The 25,121-nt window shown below is 39.9% G+C and overlaps 1 protein-coding gene across 2 annotated transcripts in view; it reads left to right on the forward strand.

Annotated features, from left to right (window-relative positions):
* Positions 1-25,121, forward strand: part of LAMA4 (laminin subunit alpha 4) — a 143,626-nt gene that overhangs the window by 72,120 nt on the left and 46,385 nt on the right. For both annotated transcript variants that reach the window (XM_047102954.1, XM_047102955.1), the window contains exons 9-15: positions 2,682-2,793; positions 5,853-6,020; positions 8,232-8,425; positions 12,623-12,739; positions 18,161-18,309; positions 20,797-20,938; positions 21,695-21,791. In XM_047102954.1, coding sequence (XP_046958910.1) covers positions 2,682-2,793; positions 5,853-6,020; positions 8,232-8,425; positions 12,623-12,739; positions 18,161-18,309; positions 20,797-20,938; positions 21,695-21,791 — 979 coding nt within the window. The remainder of the gene's footprint in view (positions 1-2,681; positions 2,794-5,852; positions 6,021-8,231; positions 8,426-12,622; positions 12,740-18,160; positions 18,310-20,796; positions 20,939-21,694; positions 21,792-25,121) is intronic.

A 25,121-nucleotide genomic window follows, 5' to 3' on the forward strand; every position in this document is an offset into this window, starting at 1 on the left:
TTATTTTTGAGAGAGAGAGCCCAAGCAGGGGAGGGGTAAAGAGAGGGAGACAGAGGATCTGAAGCGGGCTCTGTGCTGATGGCACACAGCACAAGGCAGGGTTTGAACTCACGAACTGTGAGATGATGACCTGAGCCAAAGTCAGACACTTCACCAACTGAGCCCTCCAGGTGCCCCTTTGCCACTTTTTATACCAAATATGTACAGGGAGAATTTGTTGTTGGGGTAAGTAAATGATTAATCTATTTGTAATGTAAACCATCAACTAGTTTATAGTTGTGAGTTAATTTTTTAATTTTGGCTTTTCTTAAAGCAAGGTACGCTGGTTTTGCCACGTGCCCATACCGTTATTTTTATTTTTCATCCGTAAGCAAAGTTACAGAAAAATATAAATCTTTCCAATAAGGCATGACTTCTATTATAGCCAGTAAGTTTGCTGTGTAAAGTCACAGACATTGCTTAACCACTTATTTTCTTATATAGTGTTACTAAGCGCCCTCTAGTGTTTGTCAGAAAGAAATTTTCTTAGCAGTATTCACACCTTCCCCCCCCCCCCCCGCCCAGCTGCCTTTCATTGTTTCACTTCAAAGTTTCCATATCAAGAAATAAGTTAAATGAACACAGTAATTACAATAGGCCTTTTTCTTTGAAGGATGAAACCAAAGTAAAAGTGTTGTGTTTTGCAAATATAATTTGAACTGGATCAAAAATCAACTAGATTTTTAAAAAATTTCTAGATGTTTTCAAGGTTTGTGTCCATACTTTTTAAAAGCAGGAAGCGTGACATCAAGAATAAGATCGATTTGGGGCGCCTGGGTGGCGCAGTCGGTTAAGCGTCCGACTTCAGCCAGGTCACGATCTCGCGGTCCGTGAGTTCGAGCCCCGCGTCGGGCTCTGGGCTGACGGCTCGGAGCCTGGAGCCTGTTTCCGATTCTGTGTCTCCCTCTCTCTCTGCCCCTCCCCCGTTCATGCTCTGTCTCTCTCTGTCCCAAAAATAAATAAACGTTGAAAAAAAAATTATAAAAAAAAAAGAATAAGATCGATTTTATTTTCTGCATCATATAATTTTTTAATGTTTATTTATGTTTGAGAGAGACAGAGAGACAGAGTGAGAGTGGGGGAGGGCAGAGAGAGAGGGAGACACAGAATCTGAAACAGGCTCCATGCTCTGAACTGTTAGCACAGGGCCCCAAGCAGGGCTTGAACCCATGATCTGTGAGATCATGGCCTGAGCTGAAGTCGGGCGCTCAACGAGCTAAGCCCCCCAGGTGTCCCTGCATCATATGATTTTTAAATGACCACAGATGTTGTGTTTCTGGAAAGCATTAGAATGAGGCAAGAAGAAGACAGGCATTGGAGGAAGGAATGCAATGACTCAGAATGCAGTGCCCATTCAGAAAGCCCACTGTTTCGGGAAGGGTTTGATGGTTGCACTACTGCTCTATAGGGGGCTTTATGTGGAAGGGATTCCGGACTTGCTTGAAAAAAAACCTCCAGGGCACGTGTTTGCTATGACACCACTTCTGCATTTCTCTTCCTTGACTAAGGGCCACTTATATGGGTTGGTTATGCCTAGAAAGCCAAAGCATTTCAGGTCAAATCATGGCACAACCCTCTGGCTAGAACACTGGGTGAGAGAAAAAAAGTTTGAAACAGGCCCTTCCCTGTCCCGGGGAACCTGTGCAGTGGGACAGACCACGCAGTCCACTCAGACACGACGGCACTTTGTAATAGAACTGAGCCGAAAGAGCACCAGATGAGGCCAATAGGCATCTGCCAAGTGTCAGATCAGAGAACTCCTTCCCCCCTTAAATATAACCCGTGAGTCAGTCTTCCTCATGCCAAAGGGATATACACAGTACACATCCCCAATGCTGTGCATACAGGCCAGTGTCCTGCCCTTAAACCATTTCTTAGATCAGCTTCTGTCCTGACACACACAGAAACATGCACATACACTTACACACCCACATGCGCTTTCAGAAGCCACATTTGAGTTCGAATTTCATTTGGACAACTACTACATGGGAACTCTGAAACAGAAGCTCCCTGGTGGAGAGAATGGAGTCTGCTTCTCAGGGAAGAGTCTAATTCACTCTGAGCCAGATCTGCCTGAGTAGTTATTTGTACCCAAGTGGCATCAGTGTTGATGGGAATTTGGAATGCAGCACTGAAAACAGCATTGAGCCCAGTCAGCATAATCCTTTAAATCTCTGTGGTAAATCAGTGTCAGCTCTGGTGGGACCACCCAGGAGCCCCTAGACGCACGAAGCATTTCAAGGTCTGCCTACTTTCTCAACGATTTCCCCTTTGAAACTTTAAGCTCTTCCATCAGCACAATGTCAAATTGATCAGCAGACACGGGTAATTTCCTAGTCTGGAATCCTGAGATACAGTAAAAATTCAAAGAGTAAATTACATATGAAAGGTGACTGGTTTGGACCCAACTGTGACTGATGGCGTAGGAATACGGCTGATTTTATAGCATTCTGCAGTTCTAAAGCTGGTCATCACATCACATTCATGCATGATTTCTGGGACCATTTTATATGTTATAGAAGCTCCACAAGCCAAGGAAATTTATGTTTATGGAATGCATTATGCCCACCCACTGCTATGCGCACATACACAACATTCCCTTCTCATAAATTTAAGCTGGTGTTTATATGGATTGTTTGTAGGAAAGTCAAGCCTCAAGAAGGGGCGAACTGGCTCAGAAGGAAAGCATGGATACCATCAACCACGCCACGCAGCTTGTGGAGCAAGCTCATGATATGAGGGATAAAATTAAAGGTAAATATATTCTCTTCTGGTGCAGCTTAATGTCGAGGAATCATTCGTGTTGTTAAACTACAACAAAAATAATGGCTACTGATAGTGCTTACTATGTGCCAGTAACTTGTTAGAGAGCTCTATATAAGGAAATATGTATGGATTTATAGTGTATGCATATGGTATTCATACTATAGTATATAGTATATTTATAGTGTGTGTGTGTGTGTGTGTGTGTGTATATATATAGTCATCCAGTTTGTTCGCTAGGATTTCTGAGTACTATCCCTACTTACTATCTGTTAGCTGTCAAGAATAAATGTATAGAGTCATTCCCTTTCCAGGCATTTCACTAAAGTGGAATGGCGGAACACCTTTCCAGCACAAGAAACGGAATGCTATGGAGTCTTGAGTAGGAGTCATGGTTTTCTCAACTATCTGCAGCAAAAAACATCACCTTTAGAGTGGCAGGAAATTGCACTAATCCAAACTGTCCTAAACTGTCTCGATGATCCCATTTCCCAAGGACCAGGGAGGCAACATGCTCTGATCCCCAGTTCAGAAGAGAAGTCTGGAGGGGACGTGTGACCTTTCTTCGGCCTAAAACGCAGTGGCAGATTTTACCTTCCCTCTTAGAGGATTACTTATTTGTGCTAACTTCTGATAAGTGCGGGCAGTATTTTGAAAACCATCTTAATAGCCCATTGAAAGCCAGCCTTCAATTTATCAACAGAAAACAGGCGCTCTCACGTGTTCTAAAATAAAGAGACTTTCCTTGGGTTACAGTCTGCTAAGATACAGTATTTGTGTGCCTCCATAGCTTTTATCCTATGTATTAAGAGCTAGATGACAACACCAAGCGCAGTGGCAGAAAAGGAACCCACAGTGAGAGGGTCATATCTTTACCCTGAGGTATAGGGAACATACTCCAGGCAAAGGGATGAATGGAGCCAAGATTAGACATTTGCTGTATTTCCTAAAATACATAATAAAAATGAATGGCATGCATTTCAAACAGCCCTCACTCCCATCCTCACTGACTCATGCTTTTGCACCTACCAATAAAATATTTTTTTCCTGTAACATTTTAGAGCTACCATTGATTTTTTTCAAAAAGTCGGATTGAGCCTGGATTAGCTGACCTCATCTAATTAAGAAATAAATGCCCCTCTAGGCAGCAAGTAAAGCCAGTATTCTAGTAAGCCATTCAGAGAAAATAATTCACATTTGCTGTTATAAAATTTTTATTCTAACGTGTTTCATTTGGAAGGAATCTAAGCCCTCTATTTGACCCTGTAAGCACAAGAAAAGATGAAAAAAATACAAAAGTGTAAATGGGAAACAATAACTGCCATCAGTTTACCTTTTAAAAATAATGTATGAAGGGGCACCTGGGTGGCTCAGTCGGTTGAGCGTCCAGCTTTGGCTCAGGTCATGATCTCACGGTCTGTGAGTTCGAGCCCCGCATCGGGCTCTGTGCTGACAGCTCGGAGCCTGGAGCCTGCTTCAGATTCTGTGTCTCCCTCTCTCTCTGCCCTTCCCTGTTCATGCTCTCTCTCTCTCTCTCTCAAAAATAAATAAACATTAAAAATTTTTTAAAATAATATGAATAGTCTCCAAAGACCAAGGCAAAAAATGTCATTGCCTGCATTTCCTTTTTCTAATCTATTCCAGACGTGGCTAAAATAAAACAGGCCAGAATTGTAAATGTAATATTTGGATCAAAATGCCAAACGAGTCAGCCCTGGAAGTGTTAGATCTGAGGGAGGGGAAAAAAAAATCTATGTTTAGTGTATTTCCAGAGTTAATATTATAGATTTCACTTGAAAAGTAAATGTTTAATCCCTTCATAAGTTTCGTTTCTAGCGTATCTTGGTTTTCCCTGTAACTTTCTCAGTAATATTTATAGTGTTAAAAAACCCCTTACCCCATTTATCTCCTTTCCTTTGGAATTCAGGAATGCGACACAGTATCAATAGCGTGTCATTCCTTATTCCCAACCGTCTGTAAAAAAATTACTGGTGACCTTCAAGCTATTATCCATATAAAATAGAAGCCCATATCTGGTATGATTTATGTGACACCAGTGTTTGTTTACCCGTCTTGTCTGGCCAGCCGCATACATCACAGTAAACCACAGACACACAATTTCACTTATGCCAGGAAGATAAAATGCTTCCTCCCAGACCTTTCATGCGGACAAGGTGGCAATTACATAACTTTCATCTGATCATATGTAGTAGGAAGAGAAAATCAGAGAACAACTCAGCACTGCTGGGATTTAGACAACTTATCTAATCTCTCTGAGCGTCAGCGGTCTCTTCGGTTCTAAAATTCTCCATCTGACATCTTACTTATGTATGGAAGTGGAGTGAAAATGACACGGGATCAAAAGGGCCCAATCTCGAAAAACAGTCATACTACAGAAGGCAAATAGCTATTGCAAAAATAGATAGATGGATGATAGATAGATTAATTATTAATATATATTAATAAAAGAAAACTCACATCACACTAAAACAAACCTCTACTAAATATCTGGTCCGTAGAATAATCTGAAAGACCCATTTGAACAACTATCAATATGCTTTTATTTTGATTTAGAGCTTTGGTCAGATCTTTGGCTGAAATATAATTAATACCTCTAACACATCCTACATATGACAGGAGATACCTCAGATAATTTTCTCCAAGTTATATATTGTATTCAAAAGGTTGATCAAAGACCCCAGGTTTGTGTGCCTTACATAGTAACGTTCAGGAATTACCATGGAAACCAGACACAGCTGCAGTCAGGAAAGGCTTTGTATTAATCCCATTCCCATCCTGAAGACACCAAATGGGGGGAGGCAGAATCGTTTCCTCAAGTTTTACTTCTCCTTGGAATATATGGCGAATTCCAATGCTGCCACCAGTGTTTGCAGCATGAACATCAGAACAGTCGTTGAATGATACCCTCTTTCCATTTGGGGATCAGCCCTGCCCTTTGCCCTCCCTCCATGTTTTCAGTGGCATCACTGTAAAATGCCCAGACACCCCTCCCCCCCTGCTTTCTTTTCTCACTGTGTCCTTCCTTTCAGAGATCAACAACAAGATGCTCTATTATGGGGAGGAACAGGAACTTAGCTCTGAGGAAATCTCTGAGAAGATGGTGTTGGCCCAGAAGATGCTTGAGGAGATCAGACGCCGTCAACCATTCCTCATGCAGCGGGAGCTAGTGGACGAGGAGGCAGATGAAGCCCAGGAACGTAGGTGTATTCAACTCCTGGCACACAGCACATGTTTGCTTCCTTTGTGGGTCCAAGAGAGGACATTGAGCCGCAAGGGAACATTTGGTCAAAGCAAGCAATTCCCAGTATTTGGAGCTATTTAGCACTTGTACATGGCCTCAGGGAATCATTTAGGACAACTTAACTAAATGACCAGGAGTTTTAGACTCAAGCCCAACCTCGAGGTTTTGAAAAACAGTTGAGATCTCACACAGAATCTATAGACCTTTAACTCCTGAGAAGAAGAAATAGGGACTTAACAGTTGGTGGAAACATATAAAACAGGGGGAGGAAAGCTAAGGGGAGCCAGTTTTCAGAACAACAATAAAAGGAGTCTTATTGAGAAGGCAGTAAAGCTACAAGCCCAGCAACACTCACATTCTGAAGTCTGGTGAATGACTTTTAGGCTTTCAGCCTCCGAGTTTTCACATTTCCTTTAATGATGAATGTAGGCAACACACAACAGTAGTATTAGCGAACCTATGACTTGGTTACTCTATCAGTTATCAATGACTAACAACTCATCCCAAACATATTCTTTTAAAACAATAACCATTTATTTGTTCATGACTTCATAGGCTTCCAATATGGGCTTAATTCAACCTGGACAGCTCATCTCTGCTCCATGTAGCAGGAGCTGGGCTCACTCATGTGTCCTGGCCCTTAGGGGCGGATGGCTGGGCCTCCCCCCCTTATAGTGTCTTACCCTCAAGGAGACTAGCCCAGCCTCATTCATTTAGCAGGAGCCTTCCAGGAAGCAAGAGTGGAACTCAAAGATGTCATATCTATCCTACTGGCCCAGACCAGCCCAGACTAAGGGTGTGAGGAAATAGACTCCACTCTCGATGGGGAGAGTTGCAAAGAATTTGTGTCCATTTTAATCTACACAATCAACAAGAGAAGCCGTGGATTTGGGTATCAGATACTAGCTGTTGTTCTTATCTCACAACATGAAGTTTAGCGGTAATTCAAAATAGAAGAGGCATATGTGTTCTTATAGTACCAATTTGTTTTTTAATATATCGGTCTTCTTTTTAAGTCTATGTATTTTACTTTATTCATTTTTAAATACATTATAAGAGGGGGTCTGAAGCTTTCACTAGATTGCAAAGAGTCCCATGGCACAAAAAAAAGGGTTAAGAACACCTGCGCTGGGTTATTTTCCTATGATCATTACTAGCAACTTCTGCTGCAAATTATTACGAATATTTGAGAAGAGGAACATTCTTCACGTAAAGGCATATTACCATAGCAAACATATTAAGTCTTAAACAGTAAGAACTCAAGACGAACCTCGAGCCCCATTTCTGAGTCAGGATGAAGGCAGCACTCAGGAAGGCTGGAGATCTAATGTCATAGACGGATGCTTCCACATTTCTTGCCTGTTTGGGAATTTTAACGAGTCTGCCCTGGGGAAATGAAACCAACCACATCCCCCACTTAGCCACCTTCCAACCTCGTGGATGCGTTTTTAACCACTCTCTTTCCTCAGCTATGAACTTGCATCTTGTGCTCACACAGATGAAAGAAAATACAAGACCTCCAAGAGACAGACTGATACTCCCTGGAGGGAAAATAGCATTCAGGCACATAGTCAATGCATGCTACCTTGATCAGAGAATTAAGACATATACAGAATTTAAGAATATATCCTTGTCATTCAACCTTCATACCACAAAGTCAATGGTAACTCTTCATTACCAAAGTAATGGTTTAGGTTTGACCTAAAGAAGCTAACTAAAAGCACTTGCCTGGAGAGAATACAGAAAATGAGCGGCTGTGAACATCACTTGTCGGTAACAGACAAGATAATTTGGGTTATTTTTAATAGTAAAACTATGGTACATTCAAACCCTTTTATATGGTAAAATTACTAATAACCTGGGTAATAATAAACACAGTATAATAACAACACAGTTTCCACATAAATCATCATCTCGATGGGAAAACGAACCAAACTCTTTTTTTTTTTTTTTTTTTGGCTGACTGCCATCCCGGGGCTCTCAGTCCTACAAAATAGGACTTCTTTCTTCCAGTATAGGACATGGGGCTAGTTTTGCGAACAAGAGCTTCAGTCTCTATTGCTAAGGAAGGCATGGCCTGACAAGTTTGCATCTTTGCTGAATGCTGGATGGAATGAGAGGAGACAGGAGAAGCCCAGACTGAGTTTCTGTGTCCATGTCTTGCCAGTGCTGAACCAAGCTGAGAACTGGCAGCGGCTGTACAATGATACTCGCTCCCTGTTTCCCGTTGTGCTGGAGCAGCTGGATGACCACAATGCTAAGTTGTCAGACCTCCAGGAATCACTTGACCAGGCTCTTGACCGCGTCAGGGACGCCGAAGACATGAACAGAGCCACAGCAGCCAGGCAGCGGGACCTCGAGGTACGGTGGACGTTCCACCCGTAAATGCATTTCAGACACATATGACACAAAGTTACAACAAGGAGGGACAGTTGGCTCGCGATTTTTGTAAAATATTGGTACATTCAGATATTCATAGCTTTAAAAGATTCGTCCATGTTTTGCCGCTTTAACTTGCTAATGTAAGCGTGTGCACCTAAAATCAAGTTGAAATCATTCTAATTGTTTCGCTTTCGCACCAGTAAGAATGTAGTTGTTCTTGGTGCCTGTGTCAATGTATATGGCTATGTTGTTCTTGCAAGTGAGTAACCAATGTGCTAGTCCTATGCTTGCCTGTTTTTCCTTTTTTAAACTGAGAGCACTAGAACATCAAAGCAACTCAGAAACATGTGCCTAGGAGGGTATGTATAATTTCTGGAAAGGCGAGATAAGCAAATTGCACAGCCTGGCTGGTCAGTATGCACACAGATACGGAATCTAATTCAAGCCAAAGGTCATGCAGATACAAAGAGGTGAGAGAAATTCCCAGATGTAGCCACAGCTTGCAAAGGCCAGGATCCCTATGGGGGGCAGGATTTGTGCATGCCCACCTTAGGGGGCTTAGATCTGGTGGTGGTCACGGCTGTTGCAAGCAATGCAGGCACTCACAGCCACCATGATCGAGAGGGGTCATCCTCTGATAGGGAGATGTGTGTATCTTTGGACAGACATACAGATGAGAGTAAAATAACAATGTCAAAAAATAGGAAGCAACTGTGAGCAAATTCATTAATTCAGTTGTGTTTATTTTTATTGTCTTCGAAACCAACTTAACTGAGGCTCTCCGCCCTGATTTTCAGTCATCACCATCTCTCAGTAAGTCACTGAACATTTTCCTAAATAAAAGTGAATTTCCCTTGGGGCATCTCTGGCTGGCTCAGTCAGAAGAGCATGAGACTCTTGATCTTGGGGTCATGAGTTCGAGCCCCACATTGGGTGTAGAGATTACTTAACAAATAAAAACTGAAAAAAACAAGTTAATTACACTTGTCACCACCATTTTCTAATAGGAGGAATCCCTGAGTCAATATCTTTTAGAACAATAATGGTCAAGATAGCAACCAAAATAGCCTCTCCCTTTCTCCCTTCCATTCTTTCTCCCTTCCCACCCACCCTCCCCACCCATACTGATCAGCCACCTCCATTACAGTCCTGGGGATCACCATTGCTCTTGTTAAAACCCTTCATTTTCTCCTCCTGACCCATAGCAGTGCCTTTGATGCTTCAGCTTGTAAACCACTGAGTGATCCTAAAATGAGTTTGGAGGGTTGTAACCGGCTCTTTTTAAAAAGTTGAAGTATAGTTGAATAACAACTATAACAAACAACAACAAGCATTTTTAAAAAGACAAAAAAAAAAAGGAGAATGGATGGAATAGAATAGAATAGAATAGAATAGAATAGAATAGAATAGAATGGAATAGAATGGAATGGAAAGAACAGAATAGAAAATATCAAAGCACCTCATGTATAGGAAAGTCTGGTTTCATCACATTTCTGCTTTAGTGTTGCAACAAAACATTCACTTTTTACTGTGGGTTATGGTTAAGAACATTTGAGACACTGTCCTATAGGACAGTCTATGGTCCTTCACATGCCATGAGGAACCATCTCTGATCGACCCTTGCCAGCCTCCTTGGCCTTGCCTTTTGTTGTGTCCCTGCCTGACGTGTTCAGTGCAGGCAATATCACGCTCCCAGTAATCCCATCTGCCTGGAATGGATTTCTTTTTCCTTTCTCTTTTGCCTGGATAACCCCAGGCACCTCCTCCAGGAGGCCTACTCCCTATCCCCAAGTTAACAGGTGCTTTCTTCAGCAATCCCATAACAAACCTTGTGACATTCCCGTTTCTGTACTGCGATCAGCCGTTAACGGGATCTGTCTTCCCTACTATACTTAAGTATTGCAATTTCACATTTCACTGTCAGACCTACAGCACATCTTAGAAAAGAACCACACCAAATTTCTGATCTTTTTACAAAACCAAAAATAACCACACACTTTAATCGTTTTGATATGTGCAAACAGTAGCCACACAACTAGGAATAATAAAAATCTTCATCAGATGAATGTAAGATTCTATATTTTGAAAAGCACAATTAACTTAACCAAACCCCCCCCCAGAACTCTTTCTATCATTTTTTAAGAATCAGGATTTTTTTTTATTCTTTGCATATGTGAAATGGATATTGAGCATGCCTAATAGTGCTAATTGTGTATCATTTTCATAATTATTAGTTTTCAAAACTCTCTTTTGTTCAAATTAACCTTCTTTCTGTGGGAGCATCTTTGTTTCAAAGCTAAGTTTATTCATTTCTGTCTAAGGCTGTATATGATGAGTACAGTATATGATAAGTGATAAACCCCTTAACCTGAAACATCATTTTCCAACTACTGCAAATGAACCTATCACTCAGTGCTGTTACCACAAGGCTTTAAAGTTTGGCTCTGGCTTTGGGGTGTTACCTGTGTTCCCTTAAGGGGACCAGATACAAGATCTTCTGACAGGGTCATGTCTCAGAAGGAAAACCTCTCTGAACGAGCTAAATAATACCAACCTTTTCCACCTCCTATCCTTACCTACCTTAATACCCTTATTTTATTTTTTTCTTTTTCTTTTTCTTTTTTTGCATTAATCAATTTTTTTAATTTAATTATCAAATTGGCTTCCATACAACACCCAGTGCTCATCCCAACAAGTGTCCTCCTCAATGCCCATCACACATTTCCCCTCTCCCCCAAGCCCCTCCCCATCCACCTTCAGTTTGTTCTCTGTGTTTAAAAGTCTCTTGTGTCTCGCCTCCCTCCCTCTCTGTTTGTATTTTCCCCCTCCCTTCCCCCATGGTCTTCTGTTAAGTCTCTCAAGATCCACATATGAGTGAAAACATATGTTATCTGTCCTTCTCTGACTGAGTTATTTCACTCAGCGTATTTCATTTCCAGTTCCATCCACGTTGCTGCAAATGGCATGATTTCATTGCCAAGTAGATAATACTCTTATGTTAAGATACTGCTTTTGTATAGAGCTGTGTGACCCCCGCTGCTTGTGGAGACAAGAATAATTAACCCCAGATAGTCACATTTATTAAGCTTGGTGGATTTCGAGGGGAAATTGATTTTGGAAGGTTCTTGCATTAAGATGTTCAAATGGGGTTCTTTTCTGTCCTTGGACCTATATCTTCCCCTGTTGCAACGTGTTTGGAGAAGATGCTTCCATCTTCCTTCCCTAAATTAGAAAAGACTGCAGGGAACACGAAAGACACTGAGATGAATTTAGGAAGTGTGTCCTTCTATATCTGGGCTTCTGTAATTATTCCCATGATATCTTAGATCATACCATAAGTCATATATTTCAACCTCCATTCAAATTACCACTTCTAAAGTAACTTTGACTCATTTTTTACTCAGATTGTAAAATGAGTCTTTTACTTTTCCCTCTTAAAGTATCATTCTGTGTTGCTTTCAAACTCCAGACTCATTTGAGACTATCTAATATTTCTTCAAAATCACAACATGCCTGTTTCTAGAACCCAACAGTGAAGGTAGAAATGAAAGCATTCATCAAAAAATAGATTAACACTTGGGCCATTTTCCCTCCTCAAAAAGTCTGAGCATCTAACATTACGAGCTCAGAATGCCAAGAAGCAAGATCACAATTTCATGCTTTAATAGTAGGGCCATTTAAAAAAATCTTTTTAAGGACTGTAAGATTGTTTTGTATATGCTTTATTACTATCCAAATGAGCTATCCGTGCCTGGCCCAAAGTCAGCACATGAAATGCCTTTCTGAATTAATTCATTTTTCCACTTAGTGCGAATATAGAGCTTCTGTGCACTCCCGCATCCAGTGTCCCACTTTCTACATTTGTGGAGAAAAAGTCAAAGGCTCTCTCTGAAGTGGTCACTCCCCTTGAGATGATGGTGTTTTGAGCAATAATCATACCTAAGTGCTTCAGAGCTCCCAAAGTGCTTACATTTGTTACCTCCATATTATAAATGAAAAAACGGAGCATGACATGAGTAGAATTCCCCAAAGTTATACAGCAATTAAGTCTTGGGGCCGTGAGAGGAACCTAGATTTGTCTGAGCACAAAGACAGGAGGTGACATTGACCATTCTGCCTGATGCTTTCTCTACAGTGACCTTCTCTTCTGCTGTATCTTACGCTTCCTTCCCACAGAAACAACACGAGAGAGTGAGGGAACAGATGGAAGGGGTGAATGCTTCTCTGAAGACGTCTTTGGATTCTCTGACAACACCCCGTCTGACCCTTTCAGAACTTGATGATATAATAAAGGTAGGGATGCATGTGGCCTGTAGGTTTGTATTTATAACAGATCGGAACAGCGTCTCATTGTCACAGAACAACAGTGGAATCCAATTCAAATCTGTCAAGTTAACTGGAGTTACAGAAGTAGGATCAGGAGACTGAAGTTTTCAGTTTCCCTCATTGCATGGCGGCACTACCCACATATGACTGTTTAAATTTAAACGACTAAAAGTGAAAGAAATTAAAATGGAATTCCTCCATTGAATTAGCCATATTTCAAGTGCTCAGTAGTGCCACGCGTGGCTCCTAGCTACTGAAAGGAGATCATTTTAAAGTCATCTGATCGCCATCTCATTCTTCTTCGACTGTTTCAGCGCCAAGCTCCCTGTCTTGCTCTCCATCCCTACTCCCATCACTATCCTTGGTGACACCAAAATCGAGATGGATGAGCCCACCAGCTCTCAGACCTCCGGCCCCCATAACTTCTCCTGCCCAACAAGCTTTTCCTCCAGCCCACCCTGCTTATCCCTCCTATAGCCTAATGCTACATCACAATACCTACCTCATTCACCTCAATTCATCTCATCACATAGACGTTTTATCATCTCACATCATCACAAGAAGGGTGAGTACAGTACAATAAGACATTTTTAGAGAGTGACCACATTCTCACAATTTTTATTAGAGTATATTGTTATAATTGTTCTATTTTATTATTACTCATTATTATTACACTCTTACTGAGCCTAACTGATAAACTAAACTTTATCATAGGCTTATACACGTAGGAAAAACATAGTATATACAGGGTTTGGTACCATTCACAGATTTAGGTACCCATTGAGGATCTTGGAATATATTCTCTGTAGAGAAGGGGGAGCTACTGTATAATCATTATTTGAAAACAGCTTTAACTTCTTTATCCACCTCTTCCCTTATTGTACGCACATGAGAATTCTATCCCCATAGACCAGTAAACCCAAGTATCCCCAGCATCATGGCCATACCAGAGAAGCCAACATAGTGAAAAATTCACCTTCCCTTCTATCAGTCTGTCTGGTGAATTTGCTTCACGCTTCACTGAAAAACAGGAACAAAGAGAAGAGAATTTCCCTCATCTTTCTCCCCAGTTCTACCAGCTCACCTGCATTTCTATGCACACATCTACCTTCCTTCTTACTATAATTAGTGAAGTATCCCTTCTCCTGTTGAAGTCTCATCTCCTCACCTGTGCTCTGAATCCCATCCTTCCCCACCTCAAGAACGGGGCCACAGGTTTCCCCCTGAAAGTATGCCCTCTCTCTTCTCTTTGATCCCATTCTTACCCTCTACTGAACCATTGCTGCCAACATGTAAACATGTGTAAGTATCTCCTATCCTTTAAAAGAAGAAAGCCCTTGCCTGCATGCCTCTAATATCTGTCCCATTCATTACTCTACACTGCTCAACTTCACAGCAAAACACCTCGAGAGTCATTTATAGCTGGCATATCCACCTTCCAGCCATCTGCTGCCTTCGGTACACAACCCACTCCAAATGGGATTTCACGCCCCTCCACCGAGACTGTTCTTGTCCACGTCATCAGTGAACTCAACATAACCAAAACCACAGTTACTTCTCCCTCCTCAGCATTCTTAGCCTCCTTGCTGACTAACCTTTTCTCCTTATTTAAACACTCAGAGTTTTCATCCTGGCTCCTCCAGTACCCTCCCCCCTCACCTGGTCCCCCTCCCACCTCATTGGAGACTTTTTTCCAGCCTCCTCTGCTAGCTTCACCTCTGCACATCCTCTGTGTAGTACCTATTTTAGGCTCTGCCGGCCACGTATAACCACACTCCCTTTTTTTCTGTGTGTGTTTTTTTTAATTTTTTGTTTGTTTTTACTTTTTACAACTCTTCAAAAATTTAGATAATGTCCTTAGCTAGGAGCTGTGTAGAAACAGGCCTCGAGCTGTACGTGGCCCTGAGCTGTTGGTCCATCCCTGCTCTTGATAATGAATGGCTCCATTCTCAGTCCTGGGCCCTCTTTGGTACTTACCCTTTCTCCCTAGCTGATTGCATTGAATCCCATGGCTTTAAAGAACAATTATATGCATGACCCCACAATTTATACCTCCAGCTTTCATACTTCCACTGAGTTCCAGACTCATATCCAAATGCTTACTTAAAGTTTTCCAGTAAGAACTCAGGGATTTTATCTACCACTTAGATGTGTAATAGTCATATCAAACTTAACACATTCTGAATAAAACCTGCTTCTTCCCCACCTCAGTAACCGGCACAACCCCATTTGCTCAAATCAAAACTCCAGAGTCATTGTTGATTTCTCCTCTCTCCTCCTTCCCGTTTCGATAAGACCCATTGACCTTATCTCCAAAAGGAGTCCTGGTTTCTGACCACTCCCTTCGCTGCTTCTACTCTGCAGTCCAGGCTACCTCCTCTCCAGCATGAACTGCCAAAGGAGCCTCCTACCCATTCATTTACCTCCACTCTTGCCCCTCAAGACTCAGTCTCCATTCAGTAGCAGAACAATCCCTTAAAAATATTATTTCTCCCACACAAAAACCTCCAGTGAAACTTAGAGTAAGAAACAAGGTCATTTTACCATGGTTCCTAAGTGACCTGACTCTGACCCATCACTCTACCTCAATCCACGTATCTCTTCCCCACTCACTACCTTCCAGTCCACTCCTCTCTATCACCCTCCAACTCTGCTCTATTTTTCAAACACACCACACTTTTCCTCACCTCAGGACCTTTGCACCTGCTGTCTCCAGATCTTCAAATGGCTAGCGTCCTTGTGACATTCAATGCAAATGGTGTTTTTACCTTCAATCACTCTCCAACCCATCCCACTCATACTATTTTATTCAAAATACTTTTTACTCTCTGAAATTAACTTGTTCAATTATTTGACCATTTATCTATAATCTATATATTCCCACTAGGTTGTAAATTCCCTGAAAACAGAGACTATATTCATAGTTATGCATTCTATCTCCTAAAAGAGTGCCTGGCACACAGTGGGGATATGCTGAATATTTATTTAATTAATTAATAAGTAAAGGTGGAATGTCCATGGTATTCTTTCTGCTTATACAACTAAATATAATTTTCTTCAAAGTTGTTCCCCAGATGATCTACCAAATAGCTAGAGACTTAATACTGTCTCCACAGAAATAAACCCTTTGTGCTAAGAACTATGCTACATTCTGAGAATACAAAAATAAATTAGACACAAATCTTGTCTTCCACAATTATGTAGTCTGGTGGGTGGAATAATCATGCAAAATTATTATAGTAGTGTGATACATGAACAGTAGAAATATATAACAACACTGAACTCATCCTGGAGAAATTAAGGGTAGCTTCATAAAGGAAGTGATATTTCAGCTAAAACTCGAAGGATTCATAGAACTTTTCCAGGTGGGTCAGACAAAAAAGAAAGCAAAGTTATCCTGGATAGAGAAAATATTATGTGAAAAGGTAGAGCGGCCAGAAAAAAATCAGGGAGCATTAAAGCATCGGTTACTCAAGGTTTGACCATGGTACATAATGGGGTGGGGACGGGTGAGAAATGATGAGATTGGAAAGAGGAGGGATCAGTTGATGAAGCCACCTGAGTAATCAAATGTGTTCCTGCAGAGCAATTGGCTGATTTTGAGAGGGAAAATAACATGAGCAGATTTGCTTAATAGAAAGATGGCCATTCCTGTAGGATGGTGCAGAGTGGGTTAGAAGACTTGAAAGACTAGGTTGGCAGAGCTAAGTTAGATTATTCATAGAGGAAAGGTCTGAGTCCAGCCTGAGCAACACCAGCTTTTGAAGTCTCCTTCCTGGACAGTGAAAAAGGAGACCCAAGAGAGAACAGTGTCACAGAAGCTAAGGAAAGAGAGAGTTTTGGGGGAACGACAGTGACTAACACCGTCACAAACCAGAAATAAATCCAGTACATAAAGCAGGAAAGTGTCAAATGGATCTGGCAATAGGGTGTCTGACACTGGGGACCTTGGCAAGAACCATTTCTGTGGAATGCACTCAATCAACAAAGAAAAGAAGCTGGAGGGGAAGCTAGAGTCAAGGAATAGGTTTTGTTTGTTTGTTTTTAATGGGAGAGGTTAACCGGGCATGTTTATACATGAGAGGAGCCACTAGTTAGGGAGCAAGAAGAAGAGAAAACAGGGTAGCATGCCTCATACAGAAAAGGAACACTTTTCCTCTTAAAATATGAGAAAGATGTACATAAAAATGTAGCTATAATAGGGTTTTCTTTGAAGGGAAGGGACTGAAGGATGGTGGCAAAGAGTTGTTTGTGATTCTTCTTTGTTGGTATTGGAGTCTCCGAGGAGAATAGTACCCTCTATCAGCTCCCAAGTTCTAAATGAGTTGAAAAATAAATAAAATCGTAAATACGAGACCCGAGAACATCACCTTCATTTCTGATGCAGCTAAGATGAGGACATGGCTTTAGGTCTCTTAGCCAAGTGGGGTGGCTAATACTCAATCCCAGAATTAGGCAGAACTGCCCGCTCAGACAGGCAACATTGCAGGAAGGTTCACGTGGGGGCTCTGCCCAGAACAACTTTCATTATGGACAAACACAGGAAAACTCAGGCTTGCTACCAAGAGGCAGAGCATAGAGTTGAACAGAGACTACACAGTTATCCTCCCCAAAATTTACCAATCAAATAAACCAGTCCCTTTCTTAGGAGCAGAATTAGGAAAGGGGTGGAGAGGTCTGAGGTTTCAGTGACTGAGCTCCCTTCATAGGGAGGAAACATCAGGAGTACAGAAAAAAAAAAAAAAATTCCCTGCTACAGTTAGTTGATGTCTTCTAAATAAAAAAGAAAATAAAGTAATCTGCTTAAAATCAGTTGGAGATGGAAAAAGGAAAAGTTCATGGCTTAAGAATGGTGACAATGTCGAGAATCACTATTTGAGTGACTGGGAAAAATGAATGATGCTCATTAGATTTAGTAACATAGATATCATTAGTTTAATTTCTGTTTTTTTGGAGCAGTGAAGTAAAAACCAGACTGGAGTGGGTTAAAGAGTGAGTTAAAAAGTGATAAAATAGAGACAGCTAACATAAACACTTTTTTGACGATATTTTACTATACGGTGAATAGAAAAGTAAGGTAATAACATTGGGGAGATGTATGGGTAATGGAGGGTTTTTTTTGGTTTATCTTCATTTTGTTTTGTTTTCAGGTGGGAGAAGGCAGAGCATGTCTGAAAGTGGGGGAAGCAATCCATAGAGAAAGAGTTAAAGATGCAAGAGAAAAAGATAAAAGTCTACTTGAAGTATTTTAGACTCGTATAGACCCGGCCTGAAATTTACTAAACCTCATGATAAGGAGGAATAGAGATTATCTTTTGGTGCTCCAAGGGAAAAAGATTTTAAGTCCTTCTATGTTCAACAATTCACTTTTTAAAACATTTTCTTTAGAATGCATCAGGGATTTATGCGGAAATAGACGGAGCCAAAAATGAACTACAAGGGAAGCTATCCAACCTAAGTAACCTTAGTCATGATTTAGTCCAAGAAGCCGTCGACCATGCCCAGAACCTTCAACAAGAGGCTGATGAATTGAGCAGGTAATATCCTGGTTTTAGAAATGCAAATAACTACATAGGGTGAATAACTCATTTTTATTCAATTCCACATGTCAGAATTACTGGGATACAGATTCGCAAATTGGGCTTGGGGTTGTGTTTGTTTGTTCATTTGAAGGTTTGTTAGTCGGTCGGTCTAAGAGCCAGCCAATCATTGTTTATTGCAATTGCTTTAGGGAGAGTTTTTTATTAAAAAGAAAAAAATCTGTCGGATTAGAGGCCTGTGTTGTGAGGGGTGGTTCTGCTCCACAGTTATTAATAGGGGAACTAAGGCATTTTTATTAGGGACATAACTGCTGCACAAAATATTATCAAGTCCCTTCACAAGGTCCCAATTAGATCCCTCTACAAGGTCTAATTCTGCCACCATCACATATTTATTTCACAGACAGCATTAGCTTTCACACCCAAGGGTCTTAAGTAAAGCTGGTTAGAAGTTGGCAATACAGCTGACTTCTGATATATACTCTGGACATTCTACAGTGCCCAGCAGGAACTGTTTGATTTCAACACCTGATTAAGAGAAAATCAATTGCCAATTTTCCTCACAGCATCTAGAAGAGAGTCCCACACCCTTTGGGCACTCAATTAGTGTTAATTGAAATGTACTGAAAGTCTGGAATTGAATTCATGACCTTGAAATGATAGGTAAATAATGAGATAATTATAGAGAAAGACTACAAATCTGGCAATTAGAAATAAGGATCAGTAAAGGTCATGGATAAAATAAGAACCAATTTAACTCTTGTTCAAAACTTAAACTACCTTTTTATTCCTGATTGTCAAAATTTTCAAATATCCCTCCAAATCTTCTGAGAATTGAAGGAAAGAGAGGAGAGAAAGAGAGAGAGAGAGAGGGAGAAATAGATGTTATGTAAAATCTTCATGTGCAAAATGGCATTGTATCCACCTTAGCATCATGCTTCCAGTAAATGATTTTGATCAAGCCAATAAAATGGAGCTTGGATAAAATATTATTTGGATAATGTGCTGTATTGGAATAACATTGTTTTTGAGATTCCCTCCTATGGCTGTCTTCATTTTTCTTTTTTCTTTTTTTTTAATTTTTAACGTTTATTTATTTTTGAGAGAGAGAGAGACCACAAGCAGGGAAGGGGCACAGAGAGAGGAAGGCACAGAATAACAAAAGCAGACTCCAGTTAAGCATCCAACTCTTCATTTCAGTTCAAGCCAGGATCTCAGTTTCATGAGTTCAAGCCCCACATCAGGGTCTGCACTGTCAGCACAGAGCTTGCTTGGGATTCTCTCTCTCTCCTTCTCTCTCTGCCCCTCCTCCACTCGTGCTGTCTCTCTCTCTCAAATAAACAAATAAAATCAAAAACTTAAAGTTCTTTTTAAAAATAAATAAATAAGTAAAACGGAATAAAATAGAGACACAGGATTCAGGATGAGCTGCAGAAGTAAAGCGGTGCTTATATTATGGAGGAAAAAGTGTCAATAAAGTGAATTATTCTATGAATATATTTAGAATTTGAAATTCCAGTTCAAGAAATAGTTCCGGCATAATAATAAACCCTGATGTTTGTTGGATGACAGGCATGGTAGCAAGCATTTCACATATTTTGTCCCTGTTGTACCTCATATCAATCCTCTGCGACATGAAGCGTTATCAGCCACTATGTGAGAGCGCCCACTGCATGATGGGTACCCAAGAAATATTAGACGAACCTTAAGGAGTCCAGAAAGGGGTAAAGGCAGAAAACATGGTGTATGGGGCGAGGGAGGAAATGGGCATGAGAAGGGCTTTGCACTTCAGAGAAGCAGCTGGGCCGTAGGAGTGAGACAAGTCATAACAACCTGTATCCTGGTTCCTTCTATAAAAAGGGAATAACAATGTCTACTTCATGGGTGTGATAAGAATTAAAGACGTACTATATAGAACAAGTCCAGCCCAGTATCTGCATATAGATGCTCAGTATGTGTCATTCCCCTTCTTAAAAGGAAAATACGATGTTTTATAATGTGAACAAAAGGTTGAGTAAGTAGAGTGCAACTAAGACTTAACACCACGCTGTGGCTATGCACCCTCTCTGAGAGCCTTGGTTTCTTCTATGGGTAGAAAGTAACAATGCTGATTTGGGTAAGTAGGTGAGGGAGGACTGTGGGTTCATTCCTCTGCCTGACTGCCACAACATAAAGAAGCCGTTGCTTGAAGAGGTGCAGAGGGCTGATTTAAATCATCTTTCTTTTTTCCTGTGGCCACTGCCAGGCAAACAGCTTCCATGAAGCCAAAATGGGGTAAAGTCTTAGGGGCACCAAAGGCAGAGGAAAGCAAAGAAGATGTGCTCCTAGGAAAGGCAGCTCGGGAAAACCTTTCTAAGCCAAGTGACTTTAAATAACAGGAAGGAGGTCCCTGTGGTCCCGGAAATATTCCAATCAAGCCATAACAATGGTCCCATTTCCCAAAAAAGTAAGAAAGAGAAAAAGGACGAGTTTCTTCTTTTACAGGAATTTGCACAGTTCAGATATGAACGGGCTGGTACAGAAGGCTTTGGACGCTTCAAATGTCTATGAAAATATTGCCAATTATGTTAGCGAAGCCAATGACACAGCAGAATTGGCTTTGAACATCACTGACCGGATTTATGATGTGAGTGTTCCCTTATTTTTTTAAGATTTTGTTTTGAAGTAATCTCTACACCCAACATGGGGCTAGAACTCACAACTCCAAGACAGAGTCTCACACTCCACCAACAGAGCCAGCCAGGTGTACACACACACACACACACACACACACACACACACACCGAGTATTCCCTTATTTTAAAGTTCATTTACATGCTGCCGTTTCCCAGCTTATGAGTTTTCTGTTTTCTAATGTCATCTCTTGAGCTTCCAGTGTAATACGAATGGCAGAAAGGTCAAGAAAACTAAGAAAACAGCATTTTATTTGTGTTATGAAGGTTTCAGTAGTTCAAGATGTGCCATACTCCTGTCAGCAAATGCCAGTGTCTTTTTGACAGCATTTTTAAACCACAGTCCCTGAATAAACCATATTTAAGATTACTCCACGCTGATAGAGAAGTTGCTTTATGCACACATTCACATTTTTTCAACTCAAAAACTATTTATTGAGTGGCTTCTATTTGACAAGTACTTCAGAGGGGACTTGACCAGGCACTGTTCTAGATTCACTGAATTTTCCTTGAAAAATGTTTACCGTGAAAACGTCATGCACTTTATCTTTTCCTGTTCACATTTGACTTTGATTTTGAGCTATGGAAATGAAGTTGTACGAGTCTTGCTTGGTGTTTAGCAGAGAAACGGTGTCATTTAAATCTTCAATCCATGAGAAGTGGATTTCTTCTGCTGTCATTCTTATTCTTTCCATACAATTCCTTTGTAGGCTGTGAGTGGGATTGATACTCAAATTATTTACCATAAGGATGAGAGCGAGAACCTCCTCAATCAAGCCAGAGAACTACAAGCAAAGACAGACCCTAGTAAATATGTTTTCTACCTTCCTTCTGATTTATAGCTGCTTCTCTCCTTTCATACAGTGCTTCTGCATGTGGATAAAGATTTCAAAATCCTAGGATTAAAAAACAAATGATCTTTTTTTTACATTATTTTCCCCATTTTATTTTTATTTTTTTAATTAATTTATTTATTGTTTAATTTACATCCAGGTTAGTTAGCATATAGTGCAACAGTGATTTCAGGAGTAGATTCCTTAATGCCCCTTACCCGTTTAGCCCATTCCCCCTCCAGCAACCTTCTGTTCTCTATATTTAAGTTTCTAAAAACAAATCATCTTTCAACTGAATAGCACATTAGTAGTTCCTGCTGAAATTCAAGGTATAAAAGAAACAAAGATGGGATATTTTAAAATAAATTGTGGTTTAAAAAAAAAAAAAAAAACCTTCCATGTAGTGAAACATGTGGTAGATACTCTTGCTAATAAAGTAGGCTAATTAATAGAAATTTACCATAAATACCAATTTTCATGGAGATGATGCCATTAAATACACTTAACACTAAAACTATATTGGACATAAGTCAGTCTTCCTTGGACAATTCAGAAAACCCTTTAAATTTTTACAGGAATTAATGAATAAGCATTGGGAGAGTTAGGAAGATAGGACACCACACGGCCATCTGGTTATTCGCTCTTTCCTGTATTTGTGTTCTACAAGTTTACGATATTTGGGACAAGCCTAATGGCCATATGGGAAGAAGCATTTCCAAAGGCTAGTGTTTGCGTGTGTGAAAGCAAGCCCATCCAAAATGGGAGAGGGAAGAAAAAATAAAAGTGAAATCATTTTTGTCAATTCTGAATCTTGGGAGCTACTCTTAAAAACGATTGCAGTGATTAAGAATTTCACTAAACATTAATCATCTCTGAGCCAATGACCTCATACCTAAGATTGGTGGCTCACTGACTAATGAGGATGGAAATCCATTATCCAGCTAACTTCTAACCACCACCTGAAAAAAAGACCAAGTTTGCAACAAAAAACGTCACATAATTTTATCAAAGCAATCAATCTCAATTCTAACCGTATGTTTTCTTTTTTTTTTTTTTTTACAAAGAGCACTACCTAGAGAAAAAAATGCATTTGTTTTCTTATATGCTAAATATTTAAACAGCTATGATAAAGCAACTATTGTTTTATGCTTGCTGGGTAAAGAAAGGCAATAAAAATGTTCTAATTAATTATATAAGTCTGATCTTGAACTTACTTTTTAGAAAAGAATTAGAGGGGCGCCTGGGTGGCGCAGTCGGTTAAGTGTCCAACTTCAGCCAGGTCACGATCTCACGGTCCGTGAGTTCGAGCCCCGCATCAGGCTCTGGGCTGATGGCTCAGAGCCTGGAGCCTGTTTCCGATTCTGTGTCTCCCTCTCTCTCTGCCCCTCCCCCGTTCATGCTCTGTCTCTCTCTGTCCCAAAAATAAATAAACGTTGAAAAAAAAAATTAATTAAAAAAAAAGAAAAGAATTAGAATATTACCTGCAAAAAATTGAGAATATTAAAAGTAAAATATATTTTTTACTGAAGTAGAATTAACATGCAGTGTCATATTAGTTTCGTGTGTACAATACAATGATTCAACAACTCTGTACATTGCTCTGTGCTCATCACATTAAGTGTGCTCTTAAAAAGGAAAATATTTTTAGGTAAATGTTGCCATGTCTATATACTGCTTTGTTTCTTGTGATGTGAAGACCAGAATATGTGGATCTTCATGACAGTGACTTAAATATTTTATCCTCCTTGATAATTTGCAATTTTCTTAATCTTGTCATTATTGAGTTATTGAACCTCATGAAAACAATTTTTCTTTTCTGGTAATGGTATCTCTTCAAAGTTCTATATTTTAAGTACAGAGAAAATCTCTCCGTATAGGTCTCTGAATATTTCTCAGTTCTGGTCACGTATTTCATGATCTTGTTTGCTTAAATTTCTTCACATATTTATTTGCAAAAGGGACACCAATGGGGAGTTAGGACTGCGTGGACCCGAACTTTGCCTCCCTTTAGATAACACACATTTGTGATATAAATTCAGATTTTCAGATTAAACTATTCATCTACTGAGTTTCATTACAATTTCAAATTACTGTTAATTCATTTCCAAATGACTTTATTAGTAATCTTTATATCCCAGACTTCCTTTTCTTCATTATCTCTATGAAATAGTTAGCAACCTATAATAAACTCAGGAAGCTGCTATTTAAAGGAGAATTCTACTGAATTCATTTGTAAAATGAAAAATGTTTATGTAAAACAATAAGTTTCAAATAGGACAGACTTTTTGTGAAACATTTTTTTCTTATCAACTTCCAGCCCAAAGTAGAATTTTTTTCACCTATTTTTATCAAGGGCTCCAAATATAGAGTTGAATATATTCTTTCTTGGTGTATCAGCCAGTGTTTTTTGGAGCTATAAGACCCAAAAGGAAGAGCTGAAAAGATTGTTTGTATTAAAAATATTTAAAAAACAAAACTAAAAGAGGGAGAGGGGATATAATTCAAGTACAAAGTATGTTTAAGTCCCTCCTTAAATTCTGGAAAATTTTTGGCATTACCCAGAGGAAATGAGAAAGACGTGCTTGTACTTTGTTTACATTGTACTTGGTGACAGAATCAATTCAGCATCACTCATTGTATACCCACTATACACAAAGGGGGAAGATAACCAAATAACAAAGCAGCACGCAAAGACCGTATAATAGAAAGAGAAAGTACACCATGGGAGACAGTATATTTATAAGCCTATAGGAGAGAAAAAGAGTATAATAGGAAGTGAAGAAATTATTTCTCTGTCAAAAAGCATAAAGTTCCTGATGCTTTGGAAATAAACAAAGCATGAACCAAGAATTCTTGGGAAAGTTCATCCTTCAGTTCAGACAAGATACTACATCATGACTTGCTTGGATTTGCTCCAAAATAACCCATTATGATTCTATGCTATAAGTGGACTTTCAAGAATAGTTTTGTAAGAAAAAGACTAAGAAAATCTGATAGGCCTATGTAAATAATATGTATACATTTAATCAGTCATTAAACCCTTCCCACAAAGAAATCTCAAGGCTCAGATGGCTTTCCCCGTGAATTCTTCCAAACATTTAAGTAACACCACTTGTGTATAAATTCTTCCAGGAAACAGAAAAAGAGGAAATATTCTCTAACTTGTTGTATTAAGCCAACAAACCTAAGATACAAAACCTGATAAGAACATTATAAAAAAGGAAAATTATAAGCCAGATTCTCTCACAGAGATGTGAAAATTCTAATCGAAATATTAGCAGATCAAATCTAACACACATAGAAG

The sequence above is a fragment of the Lynx rufus genome, unplaced genomic scaffold (assembly GCF_022079265.1).
Source record: "Lynx rufus isolate CCGP_SWC_20201006 ecotype Redwood Valley unplaced genomic scaffold, mLynRuf1.p SCAF_6, whole genome shotgun sequence".
NCBI lineage: Eukaryota > Metazoa > Chordata > Mammalia > Carnivora > Felidae > Lynx > Lynx rufus.